Source organism: Nannobrachium achirus (genome assembly GCF_963921795.1).
Source record: "Nannobrachium achirus genome assembly, chromosome: 6".
In the NCBI taxonomy this organism is placed as follows: Eukaryota; Metazoa; Chordata; class Actinopteri; order Myctophiformes; family Myctophidae; genus Nannobrachium; species Nannobrachium achirus.
Genome location: NC_137815.1, coordinates 46,117,482 through 46,142,869, shown reverse-complemented (window position 1 = coordinate 46,142,869; position 25,388 = coordinate 46,117,482). Strand labels below are relative to the sequence as shown.

The following is a 25,388-nucleotide window of genomic DNA, read 5'->3' as shown; positions in this document are numbered from 1 at the left end:
AAACAAACATTTTTCACTACAGGACTCTGTAATGTATCGCCTTAGTCGGTGTAAGTCTGCTTATGCATTGCCTGTTCAAACACACCTGTGCACGCTCGTTTTCACTGACAGAGAGACCGGCTCGCAGATCGACTGCTGTAGGAGACGATGTGTGCGGTTGCGGACCCAGAGCCATGAATGTCCAGGCAATGGCATAAGACATGAAAGTGTTCTTTGAGACATGGTGGACGAACTGCAGGGCCGGGAGGCAGTCAGGGCAGGGTGGGTCTGTGTGTCACCAGCTGTTACTGTGGTTCTGTGTCCTGGCTTTGATGGTGGTACAGATGCCATTAGTTCCGTTCTCACTCTTAGGAGAGGTGGTGGTGAGAGGGGAGGCTTTGAGCTGCTCTTTGGGTACGTCAGTTTCTTCTTCAGAGCTACTCTCGATATCGCTGCGGACATCGTTACCCACCTGGCAATCAGACAGGGAGAAAAATGCTAGTTTTAGGTGAATTGTTAGGCCGCACTGAAGAGAATTGAACAAAGACTATGGTTTGTGTACAGCAGAATGGCCATTAATTCATGTAGTTCATCTGTAGACTGTTGTGTGTACGGGCTAATTCATACTTGGTTGCACGATCCTTTCAATAAATATCACAGACAGAAAAAAGTTCTATTAGCATTGCAATGTTTGTTATCCTCATTTCTCCCACAGGGAGGCAGTGTGGTCTACTGTTCAACTGGCTGCTGCCTAATGAGAAGCAGTTGGACATACCTGACATCAAAAGAATCCATTACCACATTATGACATAAATAATGCACACCTCCCCCAAATTATGGGTGGAGGTGTGCTTTTGTTTTTGACTCATTTATTTATCATTTGTATCACAGGGATGGCGCACGTTAATAAATAAATTAGTAATCACTGTAAACAAGACAGTGTTTGCTTAGAGGCAAACTTTCAACCGTAGTCCCTGGATGCACGTCTAGGCATAAACACCAATCTGATACAATGGCAGCCTTTGTTTCAGTGCAATTTAAGTGCAATACGAATCCTTTTGGGATTGGTAAATGAATGATGAGAGCCGCAATCCCTAAAGAGCGACTGAACTAACACTTACAGCAAAGAACAGAGAAGGTACAGTATAGTTGTGAAGCACAGAGAAAACAGGAGCGAAAGGGGAGAGAAGCGAGAAGGGCTCAGTGGAGAAAAAGGGACAGAAAGACAGGATCCCTCCCTCTCATTCCCGAGGGATAGGAAATGAACTGCGTCTGCAGAAAGAATGAGACATTGTCAGGAACAGATTGAAACAAAAGGGAGAGCCAGTTCTGGACAAACAGCTGCTGTGTTGTCAAACTTTCTCACGAGCAGATGGCACATAGTTACTGCATATGTATGGTACACACACCGTTTTATTCTTTCATTCAGAGTAATTTACTAGTTATTTTTAATAGTTTTGTACATGTCAAAAAAACAAATACATGACTTTCATTCTATGCTTAATTTGTTTTTAAATGATGCTGAACTGTTTTTCCTCTTTAAATGTTTTTCTTTCTTTTCTTCTTTTTTGAGAAGACAATTATTGTTGTCCTCTTATGCCAATTCATTCCTCCCCACACATTGTCTGTGTGTTTTCACAACGTATACCCTACTGGCTCACCTGCCAGTGAGGAGCGCCCACCGGGAGGACGCAGTGCCTCTGTCCTACTCCTCCTGCCCACCACTCCCTTCTGAAAGGTGCTGCCTCGGCCCGTACATGATGTACATGATGTGACAAATATCACCCTCCCCACCTGGCTTACCTCCCCTGAACTCGGGCCAAATGTGTTCGTATTGGCGCTTGACAAAAGCCGGATGGAACGCACCGCAGTGGATTCAAAACCTTATACTCCATGGTGGTGGGCTGGGCAGGTACTTTTACCACTTCCCCACTCGAACGCCTGCTATTCTTGAAATTCTCCCTCTATGTAGTTATCAGCAGTTATCAGGCCAAAGCCTTTTAAAGCTGCATTATGTGATATTTGATGCATCCCATGGCTCCATGTACAGTATGACGGTTTCATTGATATCTTCAGGCTATCCTCCCTCGGCTCTGTTGTTGAAATACCTTGGCGGCACCTTGCTCTTTAAGACCTGCTCACCCCCTTCCCATAGGCTACATGTGCTTTTCACTACAGTATAATGACGTCTTTCGTAGCAGAAGATTACTTCAGACTGAATGGCAAATGCAACAATGTCTATCCATGAAAAAAGTAATCTGAATATCATGCCATTAAAGTGCAGGAAAGAACAGTTTTTTTTTATCTGACAGTAATCTAACAATCCATCCCATCTACGCACCTTGCCACGTAGCATGGCTTTGATAGCTATGCGGGCTATGAGGTAAAACCAGATGATGTGCAGCACTTGAAGGACCAGCAGCAAGGAGTTGAAGAGCCACCAGGAAGGATATGGTCCAATTATGTCCCAGCTCTCAAAAAAGGTAGAGTTGATAATCCTGGAGAGGGGGAAAAAAACACAAGAACATCATAACATGCATGCATGACCACACAGATGCACATAATAGCCTTAGTTGTGCTTGAGTTCACTCACGCTATCACTCACACACATGAACAAACACCAACACAGTCATGTAACTAATATCAGCATACCTACACTGATGTGCAATGTGTACATGTGCAAACACGTCTTGCACACACACAGGCATTTAGAAAAAAACTATTAATCGTAGCACGAACAACAAGTTGGCAAGCTGCACTTTAATTAAGCCAAATTCCTATGTGGGTGCCGGTGAGAGCAATGCAGCCAATTTACCCGGAGGCGAGAGCCATCATGGGTCTATTCACTCCATTGCAACATTAGGGTATGGCCACATGTTCCCCAAAGCTGAATGAGTGGCAGGTGTTTGTTTGTCATCAGGGCCTAGTCCTACCCCCCTCGACGAGGTATGCATTTCAGTCCTGGGTAGTTGTACCAGCAGCACTAGCATTATCACTCAACCTCACCAAGACATTGAATATAGCTGCTCAGGTTACATTCACCAATGATAGGTCTCTCTATTGTCTGGCTCTCTGGAGAGAGCTTCAATAAATGAGCTCACAGGTAGTGTGCTAAAAGCAAGATATTCGGGGGACACAGTGTTACAGTTGGTAGCGCTGTCGCCTTACAGCTAGGTCCTGGGTTCGATTCCCGCCGGGGGACACTGTGGGCACTGGGGCCGTGTTTCCTCCTCCGCGTCATCAGCACCCGCACCCTCGGTGGGGTTGGCGAAAGGGCCTTTCTGTGTGGAGTTTGCATGTTTTCCCTGTGTCTCCTAGGATAGATAGCTTGAATAATTGTCCCGGGCCGCCGGCGTGGTTGTCTGGGCACCCGGGTCCGCATCAGTGTGCCGACGGGCCGGTATTCCGACACTAAAACTAACCCTAACTTTACCCCTAACCCTAAACTTAACCTCAGTAACCGTACCTCAGTAACTAACCTGCCGACGCTAGTCGGAACAGCGGCCTGTCGGGATAGTGAGCGGACCCCTGGGCACCCTAGGCTGCAATGCCAGCCTGACAGTGTGTCGCGGGTTCGAATCTCGTTCCCGACAACCTTTGCTGTGTGTTACTCGTCATCTCTCTCCCCATTTCCTGTCTATTACTTAATGAAATCTGTGTCTTTCTGTGTATCTGTCCCAGGCATAACTTGGGCTAGCCCAACAGTGCTGCTGTAACAAGTGGTAGCGTGCATAATAAGACTCAATTCTTTAACAGAGCGATGCACAAAGAGCGATGCACAAAATGATTCTGTCATATGTCTGCGGGTGGGTGGGTGGGGGGGCATGCATTCCCAAATGGTGGATGGCATGATGCACTTACCATATTGGAAATATGACAAGCCGCGTTATGAAGAATGCAACACTAAAAACAATGAACAGGAAGTCACACAAGCGCTGGAACTTGGCATAGTTGGTCAGCTTGGCTGCCTGTAGAGAAAGAACACATGAAAGATTACATGATTAATGGGTGCCGGATTTCATGTACCGCAGTGGTTCCCAACCTGTGGTTCCCAACCTGTGGGCTGGGGCCCACTGGCAAGGTGCGAGAGTATTGCAAGCGGGCCTCCAAATAATTGGCAAAACACTACGATTTTAATGATTATATAACATTAATTAATAACATTAATATAAAAAAATGAATTCGTTCTTAAAATTATTGATTGATTATATACTTTATTAACACTATTATTAACAATGTTATTAACATTGACCACAATGATTGACAGGTGTTTTCATTGTGGTCCATTGTAGTCAATTCATTATTAATACAAACTGTATGCAATACAATACAAATACGATACAAAATATATTTATACTGCGTTAGTTCCATTGATCCAAGGTGGTCATTTAAATTATTATTACACAAAACTGGCCGTGTCTATAGAGGTGTAGCCATAACATGTATTTGATCCCACGATTTTGTCTAAACTGTAATCCTGGGCGCTACTCAACCCCAACCTGGGGAGAGCCCCGAACTGTGCTCATGCTTCCTTCAATAAGGAATGAGGAAATGAAAACAGGGAATTACACAAGTCCAAATGTGTGTGTGTGTGTGTGTGTGTGTGTGTGTGTGTGTGTGTGTGTGTGTGTGTGTGTGTGTGTGTGTGTGTGTGTGTGTGTGTGTGTGTGTGTGTGTGTGTGTGTGTGTGTGAGAGAGAGAGAGAGAGAAATACAGAGAGAGATATGAAAAGAGGGAGAGAGATATGGAGAGAGCACACGCGAAAGAGAGATAATGTTCAAGCGTATTTAAACAATCATATATAGTTTGGGGTCTTCTAAAGTAATTCAGGAAAGTCAAGACATGTCAATTCATTCCACATATTTCAGCGTGCAGGGTGACTACAAGTCACACGGTGTTGTACTGTGTGACTATATCTACTTTAACTGACCTCTAGCAGGAAGTCAGACGCATCGTGGACACACATGACCAGGCTGCCGACTCGCAGCATGTTGTTGGCGTAGGAGAAGCTGATGAGGCTTATGGTGGCCAGGTGATGGATAAACATGATCAGGAAGTCCTGTGTTTAAAAAAACAACAAAGCAGAGGGCAGATCTGCATGTGGTGTGGTTGTCATTTTAACTCTTCCACATTCAAAGTTTCCCCCCCCCCCCCCCCCCCCCCCCCTTGTCGCAAAAGGGAAATTTGGTTTGGATTGCAGTGGGTTTCTAAAACCACAACACGTACTCACCGACACAAGAGACAAATTCAACACAGTTAACCGTCTAAGACCCATTAATGATGAACAACGTAGAGCACATAAAACGACCAAAAGAGATGGCTGTTCTGGTCGAACAGTTTTATGGTGTACAATTTAAGTAACTCCCTTCAGGCATAATAACTGAACTCGCTTTAGTTGTGCATGTGGCATAATGTGGGGAATATGGGAGCAATGTGGTATTCACAATGACCTTTTATTCCCTCACATAGCAGCAGAATACCATTATTTAGTCAGTTATTATTTAATCAGTGTAGTGGGCATTTTTTATATATATACTGTATATTCTTTTACAGGCTATCACATATAATAGACATTAAGGGTTTCCAATGACTTAAAAATACATTACAGAATGGAAATAGCTGCTTTATGTTTATTATTGAACAGGGCAAAAGCAGATGGACACAGTCTCCTAAGTATTGCTGATTTGTGAGTAAATGGCTTCAGAAAGACGGCATATGTTGTATAGTGCATTCAACCATGTTAGTAGTACCAAATTTGTTAGAGTCCTGTTTTCAGTCCAAGTGGCAAGTGGTTTAAAATGTACACTTGAGTTCAAGTGCAAGGAGGAGACACACAACAAACATATCATGAAAGAGATAAATCTCTCACACACAGAATTTCTAAACAAGACGATGTTCAAGCCTTTATAGGAAAGGACCAGCAGTGGTAGACAGACTCTAGACTCTGTGTGATGAACTACACACAGCAGCCAGACTACTGGGACAGTCAGAGGGAGAAGATAAAGGTCAGACATTAACAGTCCACAACAATCCAAGACAAACAAACAGAGCTGTATTAAACCCTGCTTACTTTGTTGACTGAGGTCCCCCAGGGTTCTATACCAAATCTCTCTCTTCGATTGTGAGCTTGTGGATCTGCTATTTTCACAGAATGTTCGCCTATTTTCACCAAATACTCTGCTAATTATGACATGCCCAGAAGGGACGACCACAAAAGGGGTTAGGGAGAATGTCTTGTTTTCACACTTAAAAATATGCTTCACTAGTCATTGACTGCTGCAACAGCAAGACCACAATATCATATAAAACAACTATAACTGAGCCAGATAGCTACAGTACAATCATACAGTTGTTGTAGTAGCCATTTGTCATCATGGCCTTTTTCAGGGGACATGTCAAAGTGCATTTCACTTTTCTTAGATCATTAGCAAAAAGGCTATTTTATAATAGAATGTTATTACCAGCTACTTTGGAAAGCCTTTTTGCCATGCATGAGCAGGACCCATGTTCTTCTGCTACTCATTCCAAGGTCGTAAAACTCTGCCACCTCATTAGTGTTTAGCTGATTAAGATTATAATTACTCAACAGACCTTCATTAATGGCTCGGTTAAAAATTGTCACCTTTATGGTTAGTACATTTTTAATTTTAATGTTTAATGCATTGTCATTTCTTATGTAAAGAAATGCCCTTCACAGCCAAGATTCCCTTGAAAAAGATGTCCCAAATTATTTTGGGGGGTCCACAGATAATGTGCAACATTGTTTTGTCACTCAACAGTAAACAAACCAACATAAAGTGTAAGTGTGTAGGGGGTATATGCACGTTTCTAAAGTGACAATAGGACTTTTTAATACCTCTAGTCTAAAATGACAAATTAAACATTGGCCAAACTATCAAGTATTAGAGACAGATATTCTGAAAATAGCAGAACTACATGCTCACAACGCTTCACAACGCGTTCTATAATAGAACCGTGTTATACAAAATGTAATGCCTCAACTCTTAGTGCTCGTCAGGGTGGGGAGGGGTTCCCCAGTTAAAATATGATTATTTTGGGGGTCACTGCCTGAAAAGGTTGAGAACCACTGCTCTAGAGTCTATACAAATAAGACTCGGCCTGTTGGAAGGCTTCGGTCACTAAAGCCTTAATAAGAAAGGCATCTACAGAATCATTCAATTGAGTAAGAGCTACAGCTACTTCATCTCAACGTCACACTATGAATAACATAATTAAATCAAAGGCACTGAAGTGAATTACACTCAGCTTTGGCTGATGGCTCCAAACCGCCAACATAAATGATAATAATACGATTTGCTAACCTATTTTCCTTTATCAAACACTACAAATTGGCTGTGAGGAAACATATGCACCAGTGAAGTCAGGACAGTGGTCTGTTGCACAGTGTGAACACCAGCTCCAACCCCTGGCAGTGGTGCTTAGTGGGATTTCCATAATTGTATTAGAGCTAGGCCTGCTCCACTGTCACATGATAGTAAAGTGCCGAATCTGTCTGACATTCAGAGATTGAGCACGTTTCCTTCTCCAGCAGCAGATCACATGACCTTCTCCACAAAGGAGCACAGTTTAAACAGCTTGTGACAAAGCAAAACCACAAATCTCTCCTTTAGATTTTTAGATTTTAGATTACAAATACAGTACACACACACACACAAGACAGTCATTCTGAAAGAAAGTCACCCACAGACACGCTCAGAGACACACAGTCAAATGAGGAACAATACGTGTATTTACAAATCTGAAACAGGGAGTGGCAACACTGAGCATCCACAGCAGTGCCATCCCATCTCTTCATCTCTTGCTCTCTCTCGCTCTCTCTTTGTCTCTCTGTCTGTCTGTCTCTGTCTCTCTCTCTGTCTCTCTCTGGCAATACCTTCCATGGTGGTACTACTCACCTTTCTTTTGATGTCAGTGAACTGCGAGAACATGAGTGACCAGTAGAATGCCAGTTCTATTACGTAGTAGTGATAAAGCCCTGGAGTCAGGACCTATAGACATTGATAGAGAAAGGCGGATTCGGTCATATTTCCAATGCAAAACAGCACATGGTAAAGACTGACTGAAAAATGGAGAAGTGATGTCAAATGTAACGTTAAACTTGAAGTTAACTTTCAGGATTTTGCTGCCCACCTCACCACAAGAACAAAACTCACTCCTTTTCAACAGTTAAATAGTTTTGTTTGTTTAGAGGTGAGATCTATGAGATATACAACCGGTATACGTTCCGGCTGTTGCTGTCACCATGCAAATCCACCTAGCCTGTTCAATATACTGTAGCTGCAACAATAAAGGTCTTGAAATCATATGGCTCTATATCAGGAAAACCACATACGTATATCAGATATAATGTAAATCAACATTGCTAACTCTTTGTTCTTGGCTGGGTCAGACTGGGTCCTGGGCTGGCTGGGTGACTTTGATGGCAAATGATTGACCGTGTTACAGACGACCAAATTACAGCATTGGTCAAGTTACAAGGTGACCAGGTTACAACATTGGTCACGTTACAGCACTTTAACAATAAATATTACTGGGACCACAAAGGAAAATTGCAGGTGAACATTTCATATCAAGGAATTCACATACGTAATAGACACCATTACTGACTATCCCTCTAACAAACTGCACACAGTTCCTCACAAAGCCCAGCCTAATAATGTAGTTTTCACAGAGTCTTGTTGTGACATAACGTCATCTACTCAAGGATACAGATGAGGAGGCCAGCTAAATAAAACTAAACAGACATTAAAGGACAACTCCACCCTAAATAACATCTAGGCTAAGTTTCCTTCTTATATTGATCCAAAATTACTATCCATAGGGTCTATTAGGCAGAAATGGCTCTGTTGTCCTGTTTCCCCAGCAGAACCCAGTAGCCCTCATAGCATAGAGTGGAGCCCATAAGCCTATGGCTTTTACACTATTTGTTGCAGTCAAAAGTGTTTGACAAATGTGTTACTAGTTGTCATTACAAACACATTGGTTGTCCCACACAAGCCACCACAGTCTCATAAATCATGGTTTGGGGTGTGACTATACTGACCAATCACAGCATGTCTTTTCCGGGACTTGACAAAACACATAATAGCCAAACATCTGTTTAGCAGAGTGTGGCGGCTGGTGTGGGACAACGATGGCATGGATGCGTGCGTAATGGCAACTACTGTAATAACAGATTGAGAAAAGAAAAAACACACTTTTGACCACAACATATAGCGTAAAAGCAATAGGCTTATCTTCTCTATGCTGTGAGGGCTGCTGCATTCTGCGAGGGAAACTGGACAACAGGAGCGTATCTGCCTAATAGACCCAATGGACAGTCATTTGGGATCAATATAAATAGGAAAATGAGCCTAGATGTTATTTGGAGCAGAGTTGTCCTTTAACATTTGCTTCCAGGTAGGTGGAGTATGAGGATTCTGTGTCGTTGGTGATACTATAGAATTGTAATATGTTAAAGAGCCCTAAAGTTTGCCTGGAAGATGGGCCTGTGAATTCAAAGAAAGAGCAATAAAAAACAAACAACATGCACACCAAAGTCATACACCAATCAGTTTCTCACCTGATAGGGGTAATTGTACCAGCAATGACGTGTATTCCACATCCAGGGACACTGTACAATAAAACAATATTAGGTCAGCAAACAAATACTAGTGTTATTACTGTACTGTATGTATGGGAAATAAACACAAGCCTATTTATTACAATTTATCATAGCAGTAAATCTCTCTCCTGACAGGTACACTCACTGCTCTTTGCAGAGCTGTGCCAGGCTCACCTGCCACAGAAACTGGATCCCATATGTAAATATACATAGATAAAATGTAAACCTCCACCTAGAAATAAATTAAAAACAAAATAGTTGCAATAAGATATGATGTAACTATTGATGTAATCAGGCAAAGTAATATACAAACCAAATAATACAACCACACAAAATGACAATATTCTCCCTGAATAGTAATGTGTGAAACTCAAACATATCATGCAAATAAACCTTTACCCCCACCCCCCCACACACATAACACAATATCCTCACAGAAAGCACTGTGCTGTGCTATGCTGTGTGCTCAAACCCACAGAGAGGTCAAAGGCCAGAGCAGAGCATTGGGAGGAAGAAAAAAGACCTACATGCTCTCACAGAACTTGGTGTGGGTGCTGGGTTTGTCCTGGTTTCGCCGTTGCCGGAACCAACGCTGGACTTTGCGTACCTCCCAGTCCAGCTGCTTGGACAGGCCATCCAGATGCCGCGAGTCTGGGTTCTACAGGAGAGACAGAGAGTTTATTCCATTAAACATTGGGATTCTTATCATAACAAAAATACTAGTTTTTAAGAGACGGAAGCAGAGACATTTGCTGCACAACTATGTCAGAAATTCAGTGAAAGGCACATTGTTAATGTTCGTGAGTCTCTGTTATTGTCAGTGGAAACATAGTTGTGCATAATGTTTCATTGTAGACCGCATTACATAGTTCCTCCAATGGAAATAAATAACCCCAACAGAATGCATGTACCTTGCATACTGTCGCAGACAGAAGTCGTTTCACTAGTTATATCTGGCTGCCTGATCTAGAACCTGTCAAATAGTTTCAAATATATTACTGCCTTCGATCTTGTGATGGAAAACAAAAACAAAGTAGGCACTGCTAAGCTCCTGCTGCTGTGTTGCCTGCATTCACAAGGCCTCTTATTGCAAAAAAAGAAAAACCTTTTTAGACAACACTGTTGGTAATATTTTAGGCACGAACATTCACGTCAAGAAGATTTAACCATTTATTGCATAAACTGAATACAGGTAAAGCAGATTTAACCATTTATTGCATAAATGGAATACAGTTAATTTTGGCGTTTGAAGGGCTCCGCGATCGGAGATGCTCCCTGAATTTTGTGCAGGCATTTCTGAGCATGCTAAGCAAAATCAGGGAACGCAGCAATACCCCCCATAGGGATAGAATAGCAAAAGCAATAACCATGACATGTAACATAATCAGATCATAGTATGTAACATAATCAGATCACAGTATTGAGCTTAACAACATTGACATGAACTTAGTCAAAATCACAGTATTGAGTTTAACAACATTGACATGAAACTCAAGATCACAGTACTTTATATTGACATGTAACTTAATCAGACAATCACAAGTATTTAGCCAGACTGATCGTGCAAAGGTGGAGGCTGGGGTGGTGGAGGTAAGCAGCAAATGATCCCGAAGCTCCGGAACCAAGCGTTGGTAGAGAAGCAAGCTCTATTTAAAGGAGCCTCCCCTACTGATGAGCTTTGATTGGAGTATGGCAGTCATGTGACATAATGACCAGCAGATATGTTAATGAGGTATGAGAACAGAGCTGACTGACAACTGACTACAGCCGAGCAGCACTTGACTCCCATGTCCTGCATAAACTAACGCTGACGCTTCATTATGCCTATGGGCATGCTGCATGCACTGCAATGTGAACAGTGAACCAAGCCAACCTTGGCTATCCTTCCTTTGTTTACTTTATGTGCAGTAAAGGTATTCAGGTGTAGCCTGCAAGAAATAAGAGGGCTAAAGGGAGAAGTTGAAAAGGCTGGTTGAGCTTGGTGTAGTGTGTGTCAGTGCACCTCCTAGGGGTTAATTTAACTGCTGTTTTAATTGCTTTTATGAACAGGAACACAATGTATCATTAGGCAATATTTACAGATTATATTTTTCCGGGTGGCTTACACTGACTGCTGGGGCTCAATGTAACAGCAAATATATTTATATATAATATATTTCACCGCAACCCAATTTATTATGTAAAAAGAACCTTTACAGTCTCCCAAACATTTATTTCTAGAGCAAATGGCATGTGACAAGATGTACATTTCAAATAAACTGACGTACACCTGTGTAAACTCAAAACATGTCAGTCAGCCCGCCATCCATCAATGCATGAACCACATAGTAAACAATAGGGATGGGACGATATGAGAATTTTATATCTCGATTATTGTGACCAAAGAAATCGCGATTTAGGATATTATCGCGATAATCAAAATATCCCCAACATCCATTATCCTGGGGCAGAACATTAACATTTGCCAAAAAATAGCCGATCTACAAGCTCACAACGCGTTGCAACGCAACGCGTTGTGAGCTTGTAGATCGGCTATTTTTTGGCAAAGAGATTTGGTACAGAGTGAAAAAGGGACTGTATCAAGTATGTATATTACGTTTTACCAATAGAGGGTTTAAGTGGTACCGGATATGCACCTCTGCAAATAAAAAGTTAAATTGATCCCAGTGCATGACGGAGGACGATTTCACGATAAATGAAATCTCCACGATGCGATTATTGTGAGTGTTTTTTATCACGATAAACGATAATATCGCTTATCGTCCCATCCCTAGTGTTTTATGTAAATGGGCAAACAAGACAAAAAACAAACAAAGACTAGAACCACAGTAATAACGTGTTTACCTTTGTGATGGATGTAAACACTTTCTCCAACACAGCGTTGGGCTGACATCGCCGCCCCACGTCTGCCTGTATGTGTAGACTCTGGGCACACACGCCAGCAATAAACCTGTCAACACAGAGCGTAGGAAGACTCAGTCTCAATACACACCATAACATACACACATTCTCGCTGTATGGATATAAATATAACTTACTGGGCCTGTGTCACCAAGGACAAACTCTGTTTTTTTTTTATGACTCAAACTGTTTGCTACATTTTTCAAATAGAGAGAGATTAGTATATACTGTAGTAGTATAATTTATCTATGTTATTGCATGAGCTTGCATTAGTTTGTATTTTATCTGGTATGTAAATGTCTTGATCTGGGGTTCTTTCACACATTCAGACATAAAAGTCAAGAACTTTTCCATAACTTTCTGAGGTTGTTTGTAAGGTGAAAGAAACTATGATCACTTAACATTCCTAAAAACTGTTAAACAGTGAAACTGAATAAAGTCGTGTAAATAATGTATCTTGTGTGCTGAGGATTTCACTGTGACACTGTGCTTAATAATATGATGAATAATAATCCCATAAATGGTCCGTTTGAATCTAATAGAAGATTTCAAAATGTGAAAAAGCCTCTGAAAGCCAGAAGATACAACATATTTAGATTCTCTGAAGCTGCTGGACAGCAAATGGAAGACAATTACAATTTCACAATAATGACACTATTATTATATGTTATCACTGCAAAAATATAGGTTATTTCATTTGCATATAAAAGTAATAGAAGTCCACAAGGTCAGTATGCAGTTTATCATCACAGGTTAAGATAAAGATAAACCTTTATTGATCCCAGGAGAGATTCGGGTGTCATAACAGCAACAACAGTGAGAATGAAACACAGGAGAGTTGTAAGAGTGAGAGTCAAGAAACAAAACCAATACATATTCTTATAATAATCTGGGATGATTATCCTTACAATGTTTACATTTGGCAGCACTAGTTAGTACATAAGCAGGGTGCGTGGGTTACCTATGTTACATTACCAAGTATAAGGTCACGGGTACAAGCGGCCGGAATTAGTTTTCTCAGACGGGTGGCTGGTATCTCCCTTAGAGATAGGGTGAGAAGTTCAGTCACCCGAGAGAGACTTGGAGTAGAACCGCTGCTCCTACACTTGGAAAAGAGTCAGCTTAGGTGGTTCGGGCATCTAGTACGGATGCCTCCCGAGTGCCTTCCTGGGAAGGTCCTCGGTGCACGTCCCACTGGGAGGAGACCCCGTGGCAGGCCAAAGACCAAATGGAAGGATTATATCTCCACACTGGCCTGGGAACGCCTCTGTATACTCCCGGAGGGAGTGGAGGAAGTTGCTCAGGATAGGGAACTCTGGAAATCTCAGTTGGAACTGTTACCCCCGTGACCGATTCCGGATAAGCGGTTGAAGATACCGGTAGATGGATGGATGGATGGATGGATGGATGGACGGACGGACGGACGGACGGACGGACGGACGTTACAAAAGTGCTTAATTAAAGGAGATCAGAAACAGCTGGTCTAAATCTTAGTGGGAAGACCAGGGGGGAAGTTGTCCGGATTTAAAATGAAGCAACACGGAACTAAAATTTCCTATGATTGGCCGCTAATTGTGCTGTTCTGGTACCAGAAGCAACATGTTCTCCATAGGATTCCATGTATTTCCTCCGAACCTTTATATTTGATTTTCTTACCTTAATAAACATTGTCATGAATACTGTCGCTAGTTTGAAGCCTCATTTCAATCACCATGATATGCGTTTTGTGAAAATATGGTCCAATTTATAATTGATGTTAAAGCAGGGTATGCTGTAGGAGAGGCTTGTGATCATAGGCTTGTGATGATTCTTCTTTGTGTGCTTTATTTTCTGCAAACTCAACACCACATTCTCCCAAGTATCCCTGCGGTTGCACGTGACCGTTGGCAGCCAATAGCTTTCAAGATGGTACCATTTCTACCAATGAACGTTGATTTCTACAATGATGGCGGCACCCGTACAAGGGCCAAAAAAGCATAATTTTCGCAGTATAGAAACCAATGGCTTTCTACTGTCCATATTTTTTTACAGTCTATTGGGGAAGACTCAACCACAAGCAGCGGACAGTAATGCGATGTTTGCTGGAGGATAGCTTGGTCCAGTGAAATGAATGACAGGCCTGGTTGAGAAAAGATGATGCAGAGGACTGGAGTGAACCTGTGGCACTGCAGAGAAGCAGATCAGTGCACTGCACACGCATCAGGGGCGCAGCCAGAACAGAGAAATAGGGTGGGCCTGGAAACTTCAGGGTGGGACTCTTTTGGGTGAACGCGCAAAATTTCTGGATTATTTTGTTAAATTATTAGTGTTTTTGGGGGTTAAAACGGGTGCAGGTGGCGGTATCAATGAACAATTAATAGGCTAATACAAAGCATTGAGTTCCCTGCTGCACTTCATCCCAAAAACACATTTACAAATATAAACACTCCCCCTCCAAACACACAGTATCCAACTGCTGCTAGTGTAAAAGATGCATCACTGGAGCAAGTACTGTTAATTTATTCATATTAAGCAAGATGATGATCACACAAAAGAACATTTTATTTAATGAAAGAGACATGATTAAACAAAAACTAAGGGGAAAAAATAGAAAAAGAGAGTTAGTTGAAAATGGGTGGCTCTACCCTTTAAATGTGTGCCTTCAATTCTTTTAAGCTAATTCTGGAAAGAAAATGCCCATTGTATTTACAAAAAGAAAAAAAAACATTTGCAGTTGACAACCAGTGGACTACTGTATAATGTACTGATTCTGAAGGTGTTAAACAATCTCTGACAAACAATACAAGAAATATTTGTGGTAAAAACCTCCATGCTGAGACTACTGGAATTCCTTGGTTCCTCGATTACACCTCTCAAAAGCCCATGCTTCATCATTGTCAAACTTTCTTTACCTCTGGCTTAGCAAGTGCTTTCAGTAAAGAATTTGAACAATTCAAACAAGCCTACCGGATAATCGAGTACAAATGTCAATAACGTATCCATTGTCAGTAGGCTAATCTCAGTGTAAATATTTTTTTTATCTTAATATACTGCATTGTTATCCCCACAATATCGTAACCATACTGTAGATGGAGGTATTCGGTCCAAAATAGTGTGATTGTGTCCATATCGCCTAGCCGTGATCTCATCACTAAATGTTCCATATGCTGATTCTGTAATACAAGGGGAGTCCCCTGTAACAGCTGGAATTCCCTGGGACTTCGGCATTTCTATTTAATATGAGGTCATCTTTATAAGTACAGTAGTAAGTACCATTTTAATGACTTCAAGCACTTCAGAGATGCTCCATTGGGGGGGGGGGGGGTTAACCTAGCTTTGAACTGCAGAATAAACACCAGTTTGTAGCTCGCGTCTTCATTTCAAGCAAGGGGCAAAACAAAGGTAAAAGCCTTTTTCCCCTGGAGGTGTCGCATAGCAAAAATAGCAGATCTACAATCTCAAACTTCAAGATCGCGTGGTAGATTTTGTAAGCTCGTAAATCTGCTATTTTTGATAGTTGTACGCCGGGCTTAAGGTAGCAGAACATGTTCTAGTAAACACAGAAGGTCAGATAATGGAAGAATGACATTATAAGAACAGCACGAGATAAAAGACTGGCATGGCGAGGGCATCTAATTAGTGGGAAAGAGGCGGTATGAGAATATTTTTAAGAGATAGCTTTTCAATTTGTTCTTGATGACAGACAGCAAGTCTGCTGAGTCACTGAAAAAAGAAATCCACACTACAGGCCCTGCATGGATTTATTTCAACTCAAGATATCTTGCTTCTGCCACATGTAGAATCATGATGGGGCTTTTATTTTTCATAAACATTCATGAGGCCCAGGCACAACCTTCTAATCTGCGTCAGAATCTTCTCCAATTATATACAGCAAGGGTCTTCAACAGGGGGTCCAGGACCCCTAGGGGGTCCTCAGAGTTACTACAGGGGGTCCTCCAAATCTCTGTGTGATAGAACATGTTTTTCTCCTTTTTTATATGCATGCACTTGAACCCTAGTGTCCATATTCTGAGAACTTTAGCCGAAAATAGCTGTCACAGTATGCAACATTCGACCAGAGGAGGCGCTAATGCTGCCATTCCGGCTGCAACTTCCAGGCTTGTAAACATTACAAAACTAGCGTGCCCTGGTTCATATTTTATGGACCCTTGTTAGGTTATCACAGTCTGGGAGCTTGGAACTACCTTTACTTTGTGGATACAATTTCGGGAAAAGTGTTTTCTACCTAAACGTTGGAGAAGTTCTCCCCCCCCCCCCCCCCCCCCCCCCCACTAAATCTTTATAGGACCTCGTCTCGGAGCACAACAGTATGCACCGACGGGTGAGGTTCTATATGGGACTAGCATGAATCCAAAATACACTGATGATTGTGCTGTCAAACGATGAAATGAAACTATATGGAATCTACGAAAAGGTTGTGGGGGGTCCCTGCTTCATCTCTCTCTCAAACAAGGGGTCCTTGGCCTGAAAACGTTTAAGACCCCTGATATACAGCACTATTCCAATAATTAATTCATGATACACCGGTAATTCCATTCCATTGTGCCAATGCAGTACATAGGAGATGGTTCTCAGCCGTGGGAATCTGACACTTACTGCCCAATAACCTGAGCCATTGTGATGCATTACATGTGAAGGAGTGAAAAAAGAAAACCCAGCTTGTGTCGCTAACAAAAAACCTCCCACTTGTTGTCCTCCCCGTTCTTATTGTCTTGCAACATGAACCAGCCTTGCCTCCTGATACCTGGCCCATCCAGTTCTGAATGAAACACCACACAGCAGGGGCTTGGCCTACTGGTTCAGGCGCATAGCACTTAGGCATGGATGCCTGGCGGCGTCGCCGGTTCGATTCCCGATTCACCTTTGCCGCATGTCGCTCCCCATTTCTCCCCCCATTTCCTGTCAGTCTAACTGTCCTATCCAATAAAAGCCCCAAAACGAGAAAAAAAAAAGAAACACCACACAGCAAACTATGTGGTTCGCAATCTATAAGTGGATTGCAAACTATTTGGGTTCACTACTGTACATTTTCAATTCATTGGGTAAAAGCAAACAAAACAAAAACAAGGTGACATTAGCTTAATCAGAGAAGCATACAGAAGGAGTATTAGTCTAAATGATGAATAAAGTTATAGTCTAGTAGTTGGTGACAATATGACACAACAGAATAAATATATTGCACGGTAACAAATAATCCAGGCAGAGGCATCTATTTTGGGGTTAAACCTGTCAAGATCACCTGGTACAATGTCAAGACATGGCTTTCCCTCCCAGCCCAGCCCTGGGCTACATAGTTCAGCTTTGTGACATAATGTTAAACGTTACTCCAGGCAATGCATATAATGCCTCTCTCATCACAGTCTGACAGTGTAGGAGGCAACCTTGAACAATAAATAAGCAGATATTAGAAAGTGAGTCAGGGACATAAACATGCAGGCATGACAACAATGCCATTGTCTCTTTTGAATGAAGCTCTTTAATCTACGTGTAGGTTACGTTGCAAGTCTAATTCAACCGTCCTCAGTTAGCCCCTGGTGCCTCTTATAATGAGTATAATTTTACATTTTGTCAGCGATTAAGATGTTTATAAGCCAAAAGGTAAGCAATTTCGCCTTATGCCACACAAATGGGATATGTTCTCTTAATTAAGCATAAACCCCAGTGATCTTTAACAAGGAGGATTAATGTCAAAATAGCCCATGTTAGTATTAGCCTGGAGGGGAACCTCAGGAGGGGAATGGGGATGGGCAGATAAAAGCTGACAAAGGTGACAAACTAATATATTTGTTATGTCATGTGTCAAAACATCCCTGTTCCTCCTCAGAACCTGACCACTCCAACATACACAAAGCCTGTTGCCAGGAGACAGGCTCGGCATGGCCTGTGAATGCTCACAGCGGTGGCGCTTCGGAGGGAGGCAGCACAATCTGTGAAAGAAAACCTTGGACATACATAAAGGATGGGACCGTTCAGAATGCAGCACTGAATGCAATCCCTGAGCTCGCTATGATTCACACAATCATGGCTACTGTATGTTCCCTGGACCCTATGGGCCAACAATGACATGTAAAAAATATGGTGAAGCAGCTTCCTGCTTCTACGGACCGACAGCTTGGAATAAACTCCCACTACACCTAAAGGCCACTTTTAACCGCACAGATTCGGCGACGATTCGGCGGCGGAAGGCGGCGGAAAGCGCCTGTTGCCGAACGGGAGCTCATCGTCAGGTTTTCGGCAGCGGGTCGGGAACCTTATCGACCGAAAACTGGAAAACTGGACTTGCTCAGTTTTGTTCAGTCGCCCCTCGCCGTCGGTAAGATTGAGGGAGTTGTAGAATAGTTTACTACTGCTCCAAAACCAAGCCAAAACAAGCCAGAGACATTTTCCCGTCGCATATTTTTACTAAATACCATATTCTCAATCTCAACTCTCAATTCCTATTCCAATCGGATCCAAAGCAAAGCTAGTAGTAGGCTAGTAATAGTCCATCAAGTGCCCGTGTTGATGTTTTCTTTTTTTTCCTCCTCTGCACGGAGAACAGAGCTGCCTCCGGCAGGGTTAGGGTTGCCAGATTCTGTGAGTGAAATACGCGACCAGGTCTATGAAAATAAGCCCAAAAGCGCGACCAGTTTCACCTCTGAACTCTATTACATTAGTTATTTTATAAAATAATGTTGAAAGCAAGGCCAAATAAGCAACTACACTTCAGAAACAAGCCCAAACAAAAGCAACCCACACAACTAGCAACATTATAGGAAAACAGGATCAACGTTGCTTATAAGGAGCAGACCTGGCACCACTGCCATACAGTAACTACAGTCGGCGTCGTCTGAAAAAAAAAAAAAAAAAAATAAGTGCTTAGTTTTTTGCAGTTCTTTGCAGTCTGTGTACAGTCAGAAGGAGTCTCCTATAGGCTGTTTGGTGTGTAGACACCTTAAGACAGGCAGCCTCTGTGGATAGCTTTAAAGCACAGCTCAAGACCTATTTCTTTACTCTTGCTTTTAGCTGAATGTTTAAATCCCTGTGCAGTTTAATTGACATCCGCACTGTTCTGAAATTGTTCTTCAATGTTTTATGTTTTTATTTTTCTGCTTTATTGTAATCATTGTAATTAATTATTAATATTATTATTTTTTCTCTGTTAAGCACTTGTGCTTCATCTTCTGCTCTGTAAAGCGCTTTGAGCTGCATTTCATGTCATGAAAGGTGCTATACAAAAAAAGTTTATTATTATTATTATTATGTTCCCTCACTGAGGTTAGGGGCTGAGGGAACATAGTGGTTAACATTCACCAGTTAGCTGCTCACCAGCATCGGATTCGGCAGGTTACCAGGTTAACATTCACCCTGAGGGAACATAGGGCTGAGGGAACATAGTGGTTAACATTCACCAGTTAGCTGCTCACCAGCATCGGCAGGTTACCAGGTTAACATTCACCCGCGTCGCTGAGGGAACATAGGGCTGAGGGAACTTGAGCAACAGACTCTGCACTGTTGGTTTAACCACCCTGTATACTTTATCGTACGATGATGACTAGTTAAAACAACCAATCTACAAGCTCACACACTCCTTCGCTTGTGCTCCCTTCATTTTAGGCTATTCGAATACCGATATATGTTTACAAAAATGTAGTGTTCATGTCAGTGAAATTAAAAGCTGGGAACATCAAAACTCACAACATGTTTAGGCCTGTCACAAGCATGACATTATATTTGATGATTAATTGCCATACAAATAATTTTGATTAACAATTTATTCCATTGAACATTGGAACATAAGTATCACATTTCTGTTTGGCTTTTAGGCTTTGTAAACTAAAGTTGCATGGCGCAGATATGACAAATACCTTTAATATACAAAATTACTGACAGTGGCCTATAATTTACTATGCAAAAAAGGCCATTTAATCATTTTATGATTAAATGTGTTACATTGGGACACATTGTGAGGTTGTAGATCGGCTATTTCCACTATTGTTTTTTAATGTTTTTCAACATTGAGACGACAATGACTATTATGCAAATTAATAGTGATTATCTCAAATAACTGTGATTAAGCAATTATTATATATATTATATATATATAATTGTGACAAGCCTGAACATGTAGCATGCAGCATCACAACACGTGACGTACGCGTGTTGATTTTTGAGCTGTGCTAACCTCTCCTACGTCTGGCTTTGTGTGTAGGTCCCTATGTCCAATATGAGTGTGGAACTCCATGTATGGAGATAACTAACGTCACGGACAGAAGACAGAAAGGCCCATACAAGGAGATGTACACACGTGTGTCGTGTTTGATACCAATAACACAGTTCGCACAGGTGCGATTTAACTGTTATTTCAGTGTAACATATGCCTAAAATAGGGACAGTGGTTAAACAGGAAAACGACAGATCAGGAAGAAACCATAACGTCAGTTCTCAGGGCAACACAACGCAGAATAGAAGGATGTGTCGTTAGCAGACAACCAGACAACCAACATTTGTTTCCTAGCTTCCTCAAAACCTATTCCCAGAAGAGGCAGTGTTCCTTTTAAGATGAGTCCAACAGGTGACATACCCACTATTAGAACTTAGATAGCGGTAGATAAGAGAAACTGGTTAACAGCACGCTGCAGATTGCAAGGTATGTCTGGCAGCTCATAATCCGACACACATTATTGTTTCCAGTATTAACAGTGTTCAACCCATGACGGGGCTTAGTGAAAGGCCTTAGCCTGCACACACCAACACCCTGACTGTTCTACACAGTTGCTGCCAACAGGAAAGTAATGATTATGATCAAACAAGAAACAAGTCTAACAAAGAACACCTGTTTCACTTCTGAAATAGTAATGTCAACCTGACCTACACAGGCCACTGCCTGTGTGGGTAAAAGAGAAAAGAGGATCTTGCAGATATGCATCCTTGCTTCAATAGGACAAAGGACATGTTTGGAGGGATGGGCACTGCTCAGCAGCATAGTAATTGGTAAACAAGACCAAGCTAGTTGGGCCTAGCGGCAAGTTTATGGCTACATACTGTACATGGTAGGAAATAAAGGATCATAGTTTTTGATCACCTTTATAAAATGCAAGTGTTAATTCAACATGGCGTGGGTTTTGAACACAGATATGATACTCGGGCCTGTTATCTAGGCACAGATTAGGTTACACTGGCTTATTCTCCATTGTTCCACCACTAGCCATGCAGCAAACAAACCTTGGCACAAGCCATGGCTGGCAGCTGGCAGTGGATAATCGACATTTTGCAATCGTATGTGATCGTGTGTGTATGCAGTATGCACAAATTATTAAGTATAACACCGACAGAATAGAATACGTGTACATTACAGCAGTGGTTCCCAAACATTTTAGCTCGAGACCCAAAAGAGAAATTGGACAATCGCCCGGGACCCAAACTAGTGAAAATAGCAGATCTACAAGCTCGCAAAACAAAGATTAGGCGACCCATAGAAATGTGTCCGCGACCCACAAATGGGTCCCCACCCAGCATTTGGGAACCAGTACATTACAGTATGTATAGGCTACAAGGTTTGTGTGAGTACATTTTTTCTCCAATAATATCCAATTCTAGTTTACATGCAGTGTGTCTAATTGACACACTCTGTGTGCATTGTGTTTCAGTGTGTTTGTGCTTTAAACCGCGCTGTGTTTGCGCTGTGGAAAGCAGGTGTTGGAAACCAAGCCCAGGTCTGCCGGTTCTCTGATGAATAAATGAATGAGTCCGCCAGGCCAGAATGACAGACACAGGGTTAATGGTATCTGATAATATCACCCCAGGCACTGCACTCCCCTGGAGGCTCAGAGCCTCTGATGAGAGCGGAAAAGCCAGAAGCCGTTTGGCACCTGATAGGTTCCCCAGTTGCCATTGTACCCGACAGAGAGACAGCCCAAACACCTCGGCTATGGTTTCTGATAACCTTTTGTAACCGACTGCTCTTTATTCACAGGCACTTTACTCACTTTACCAAGCCCAGGATCACAAGATGACAACATCTAATCTTGTCCTGAAACTCTACTTACTGTGGGCTGCGTTTGAACTCTCCCTAAAGCCATATTATCTTGCTCAAAATGTATCCCAATAATAACTCCCTATGTTGTTGTGCAAAAGTGGACTATACCTTTGGGCTAATTTCAGCACATGACAATGTTGTCAAACAAAGTATAAATCTGGCTATAGCAGATGACATGCATTAACTTATCAATTATGACTTTTTCCCTATATGTTTCGGTGTCAATGCAAATAATCCTGTTAAGCCCTGGCAAGGCATGTGATTTTGAAAAACGTTATTAAACAGATCTATCATCATCACACTTTCCATACGTGTTCAGTTTGTGGTTTGTTGGTTTAGTAGTCACGGTCATGCACTAGCAGTGCCTTGAAGTAGGCGTGTTTCAGATTCACCAACAGAATGCCGTTATTACACAATATCAAGGCTTTCTCTAAAATAAACCCTTACCAAAGACCCCAGACCAAAGATCAAAGCCCATGGAGAGAGGTGACATTTGGAAGTGGGAAATGTGACGCCGAGAAACGAGCACGTTTATTTCACAGCATAAATAAGCCCACAAAGAATCAACTGCATGTCAGTGGAATTCCAATGTTTCCCCCCATGTTATCAGTGAGTGCATTACTGCATTATAACAGCAATCTGGCCTGGGCCTGCCTTATCTTTTTAAGGATGATATAACTTCCCTCCCGTGTAACAGTCAAATGAATAACCAAATCCCGTTTTTTTCCTCTGGTTGCCAAAGTAAACGCCTCCGTCGTGACATGTCTGCACTTGGTTAGACAGCAAGAAACTGCCTGCATGACTTGAACTTCAGCTTGGCACTGCTGCATGCATGCATTAGAAGTTAGTCAGGGTGTGCTGCTAACTGTGCTTCAATTCCATGTCATCATATCAATACATGTTCTAGGCTACTGTGCAATTCCCTTGCCCTCACAATAGAAACTTTTAACAAAGGTTTAAAAAGTTTATAACTTCTTCATTCACACTTTGGTTTAGATACTCGTCTCTATCCACCCATCACCATGCCTATAAGACACAAGATGTCACAATAGCAGTTTGCAACATTCCAGACTTTCCCAAGCATCATACATGTCATGCAGGGTCTTGATTTGACCGTTTAAAGAAGACAGGAAATCGCCAGCTAGCGTTATTAGCCACAAAACGTTCAGATTTTTAGTGTTGTTATAGCCCCACAGAAGTGGGCATGTGTCGTGATGTGAAAAATTGCCCCCAACCCCCCTACCGTTATATGTTAAACTTTCTCCAACCTTTTAAGTTTACGTATACGCACCTCTCGAAGAAGATCCTAACGATAAAAATCCCCACCGCCAGCGGCAGGGCAGAGAGCAAGTGTCCGGCTTTGGGATACTCAATCCCGGGTGCTGGGTCTGCGAGATCCGCCCAGGTTACATTGTGTGGCAGCCAAAACCTCTCGTTCCAGAACCAGGCTGAAAGAGCAGCCATTCTTCACGGGTTTTCTGTTCTTGAGCTGTTTTTCTTTTTTTTAAAGAAGTTCCCGTATCCCCAAAGAAGAATTTATAATAGAAGTATATATATAAAAGTATAAGGATCTCCTCCTTGAGAGTTTGTTGATGAGTTGTTGCCCCCCACTCCACTTCATTAACGTTAGTTTAGTTACCGCCCCAGGGACATGAGATGAGGAGGAGGAGGAAGGTATGGCTCTACATCCCATCGCTCGGAGGAACAGTTGCGCTGTTGCGTTGTCGTCTGGCAACCACACACACACACACACACACACACACGCACGCACGCACGCACGCACGCACGCACGCACGCGCGCGCACACACACACACACACACACACACACACACACACACACACACACACACACACACACACACACACACACACACACACATTCATTCTTGGAAGTTTGCACACAATAATATGCTTTACATGAAGGTGATTGATTGATTCATTGTATTAGAAGTTTGCATTTTCATTTACAGTTCACTGGTAAAAGTAAAAGGTCAACTAAAATGATAACACCTCAAGAAAGCTTTTGGGTTTGTTTCATTTGGGGTCCTTTGGGCTCCATATAACATTGAATGACAGACAAATAAAACACAGTTGCCTACTATGAAGAAAATATAAAAACCCAAACACAATGCAAAATAAATGGTATTTATAATAGAAAGGTCAGGGGGAGGCATAGGCTTTGTTTTCTTTCATCACGTTCGAGTATCAGCCTCAGTGGCTTTTCAGAGCGGTTTTAAAGGAATGGATTTACACACCTTTAAGGCCTTTGGTTAGGCGTTCCACATTTTAGCGGCATAGCAGGAGAATGAATTTGACCCTTTTTTGAGCTAAATCTGGGTTGGACGTGATCTGTGGAGCTGCCATGGTGTTGTAATTGTGAACATCCTTGATGTTTTGGATGTATTTTGTCAGGTAGGCCTACATGGGTAAGTACATCCTTAAAAACGTCATCACTGTATCTCTTCAAATACTTTTAACAACTCTTAAGTCTATTTATGTCCGTTTTTGATTGATTGATTGATTGATTGATTGATTGATTGATTGATTGATTGAATACTTTTGAAGTTCCCACAGTAAAAGTAGGCCTACAGGACATAGTAATAGGCCTACAGTTCAGATACTGTATGTCATGTTAAGGTCTACTAATAGGATTTAAACCACAAAAAAAGCACAATGGCCTGTTTACATTGGGGTCCTTTTGAACTCAATTCATAAAAAGAAAGTAAAGTGTCACTGCAGCAGTTATGTTATGACCTACTGTTCATCTTCCACAGAGCAGAAGAGCATGCATTAGCCTGACTGGCCAATCACGGCACTGCTGTCAGTCCGAGCTATGGGATGTAGACTCTAGAACTGGAATTTGA

General features: G+C 42.0%; 1 protein-coding gene across 1 annotated transcript; it reads right to left on the bottom strand.

The window, feature by feature from the left end:
* Positions 1-274: 274 nt before the first annotated feature.
* On the bottom strand, positions 275-23,987 carry cers5 (ceramide synthase 5; the record flags this gene model as incomplete). The annotated part of the gene is made up of 10 exons (XM_080727274.1): positions 275-451; positions 2,321-2,477; positions 3,841-3,947; positions 4,910-5,038; positions 7,896-7,988; positions 9,563-9,613; positions 9,779-9,836; positions 10,132-10,262; positions 12,449-12,554; positions 23,815-23,987. The coding sequence occupies 10 exons, from the start codon at positions 23,985-23,987 to the stop codon at positions 275-277; spliced, it is 1,182 nt and encodes a 393-aa protein (XP_080583400.1).
* Between the last annotated feature and the right edge of the window lie 1,401 nt (positions 23,988-25,388).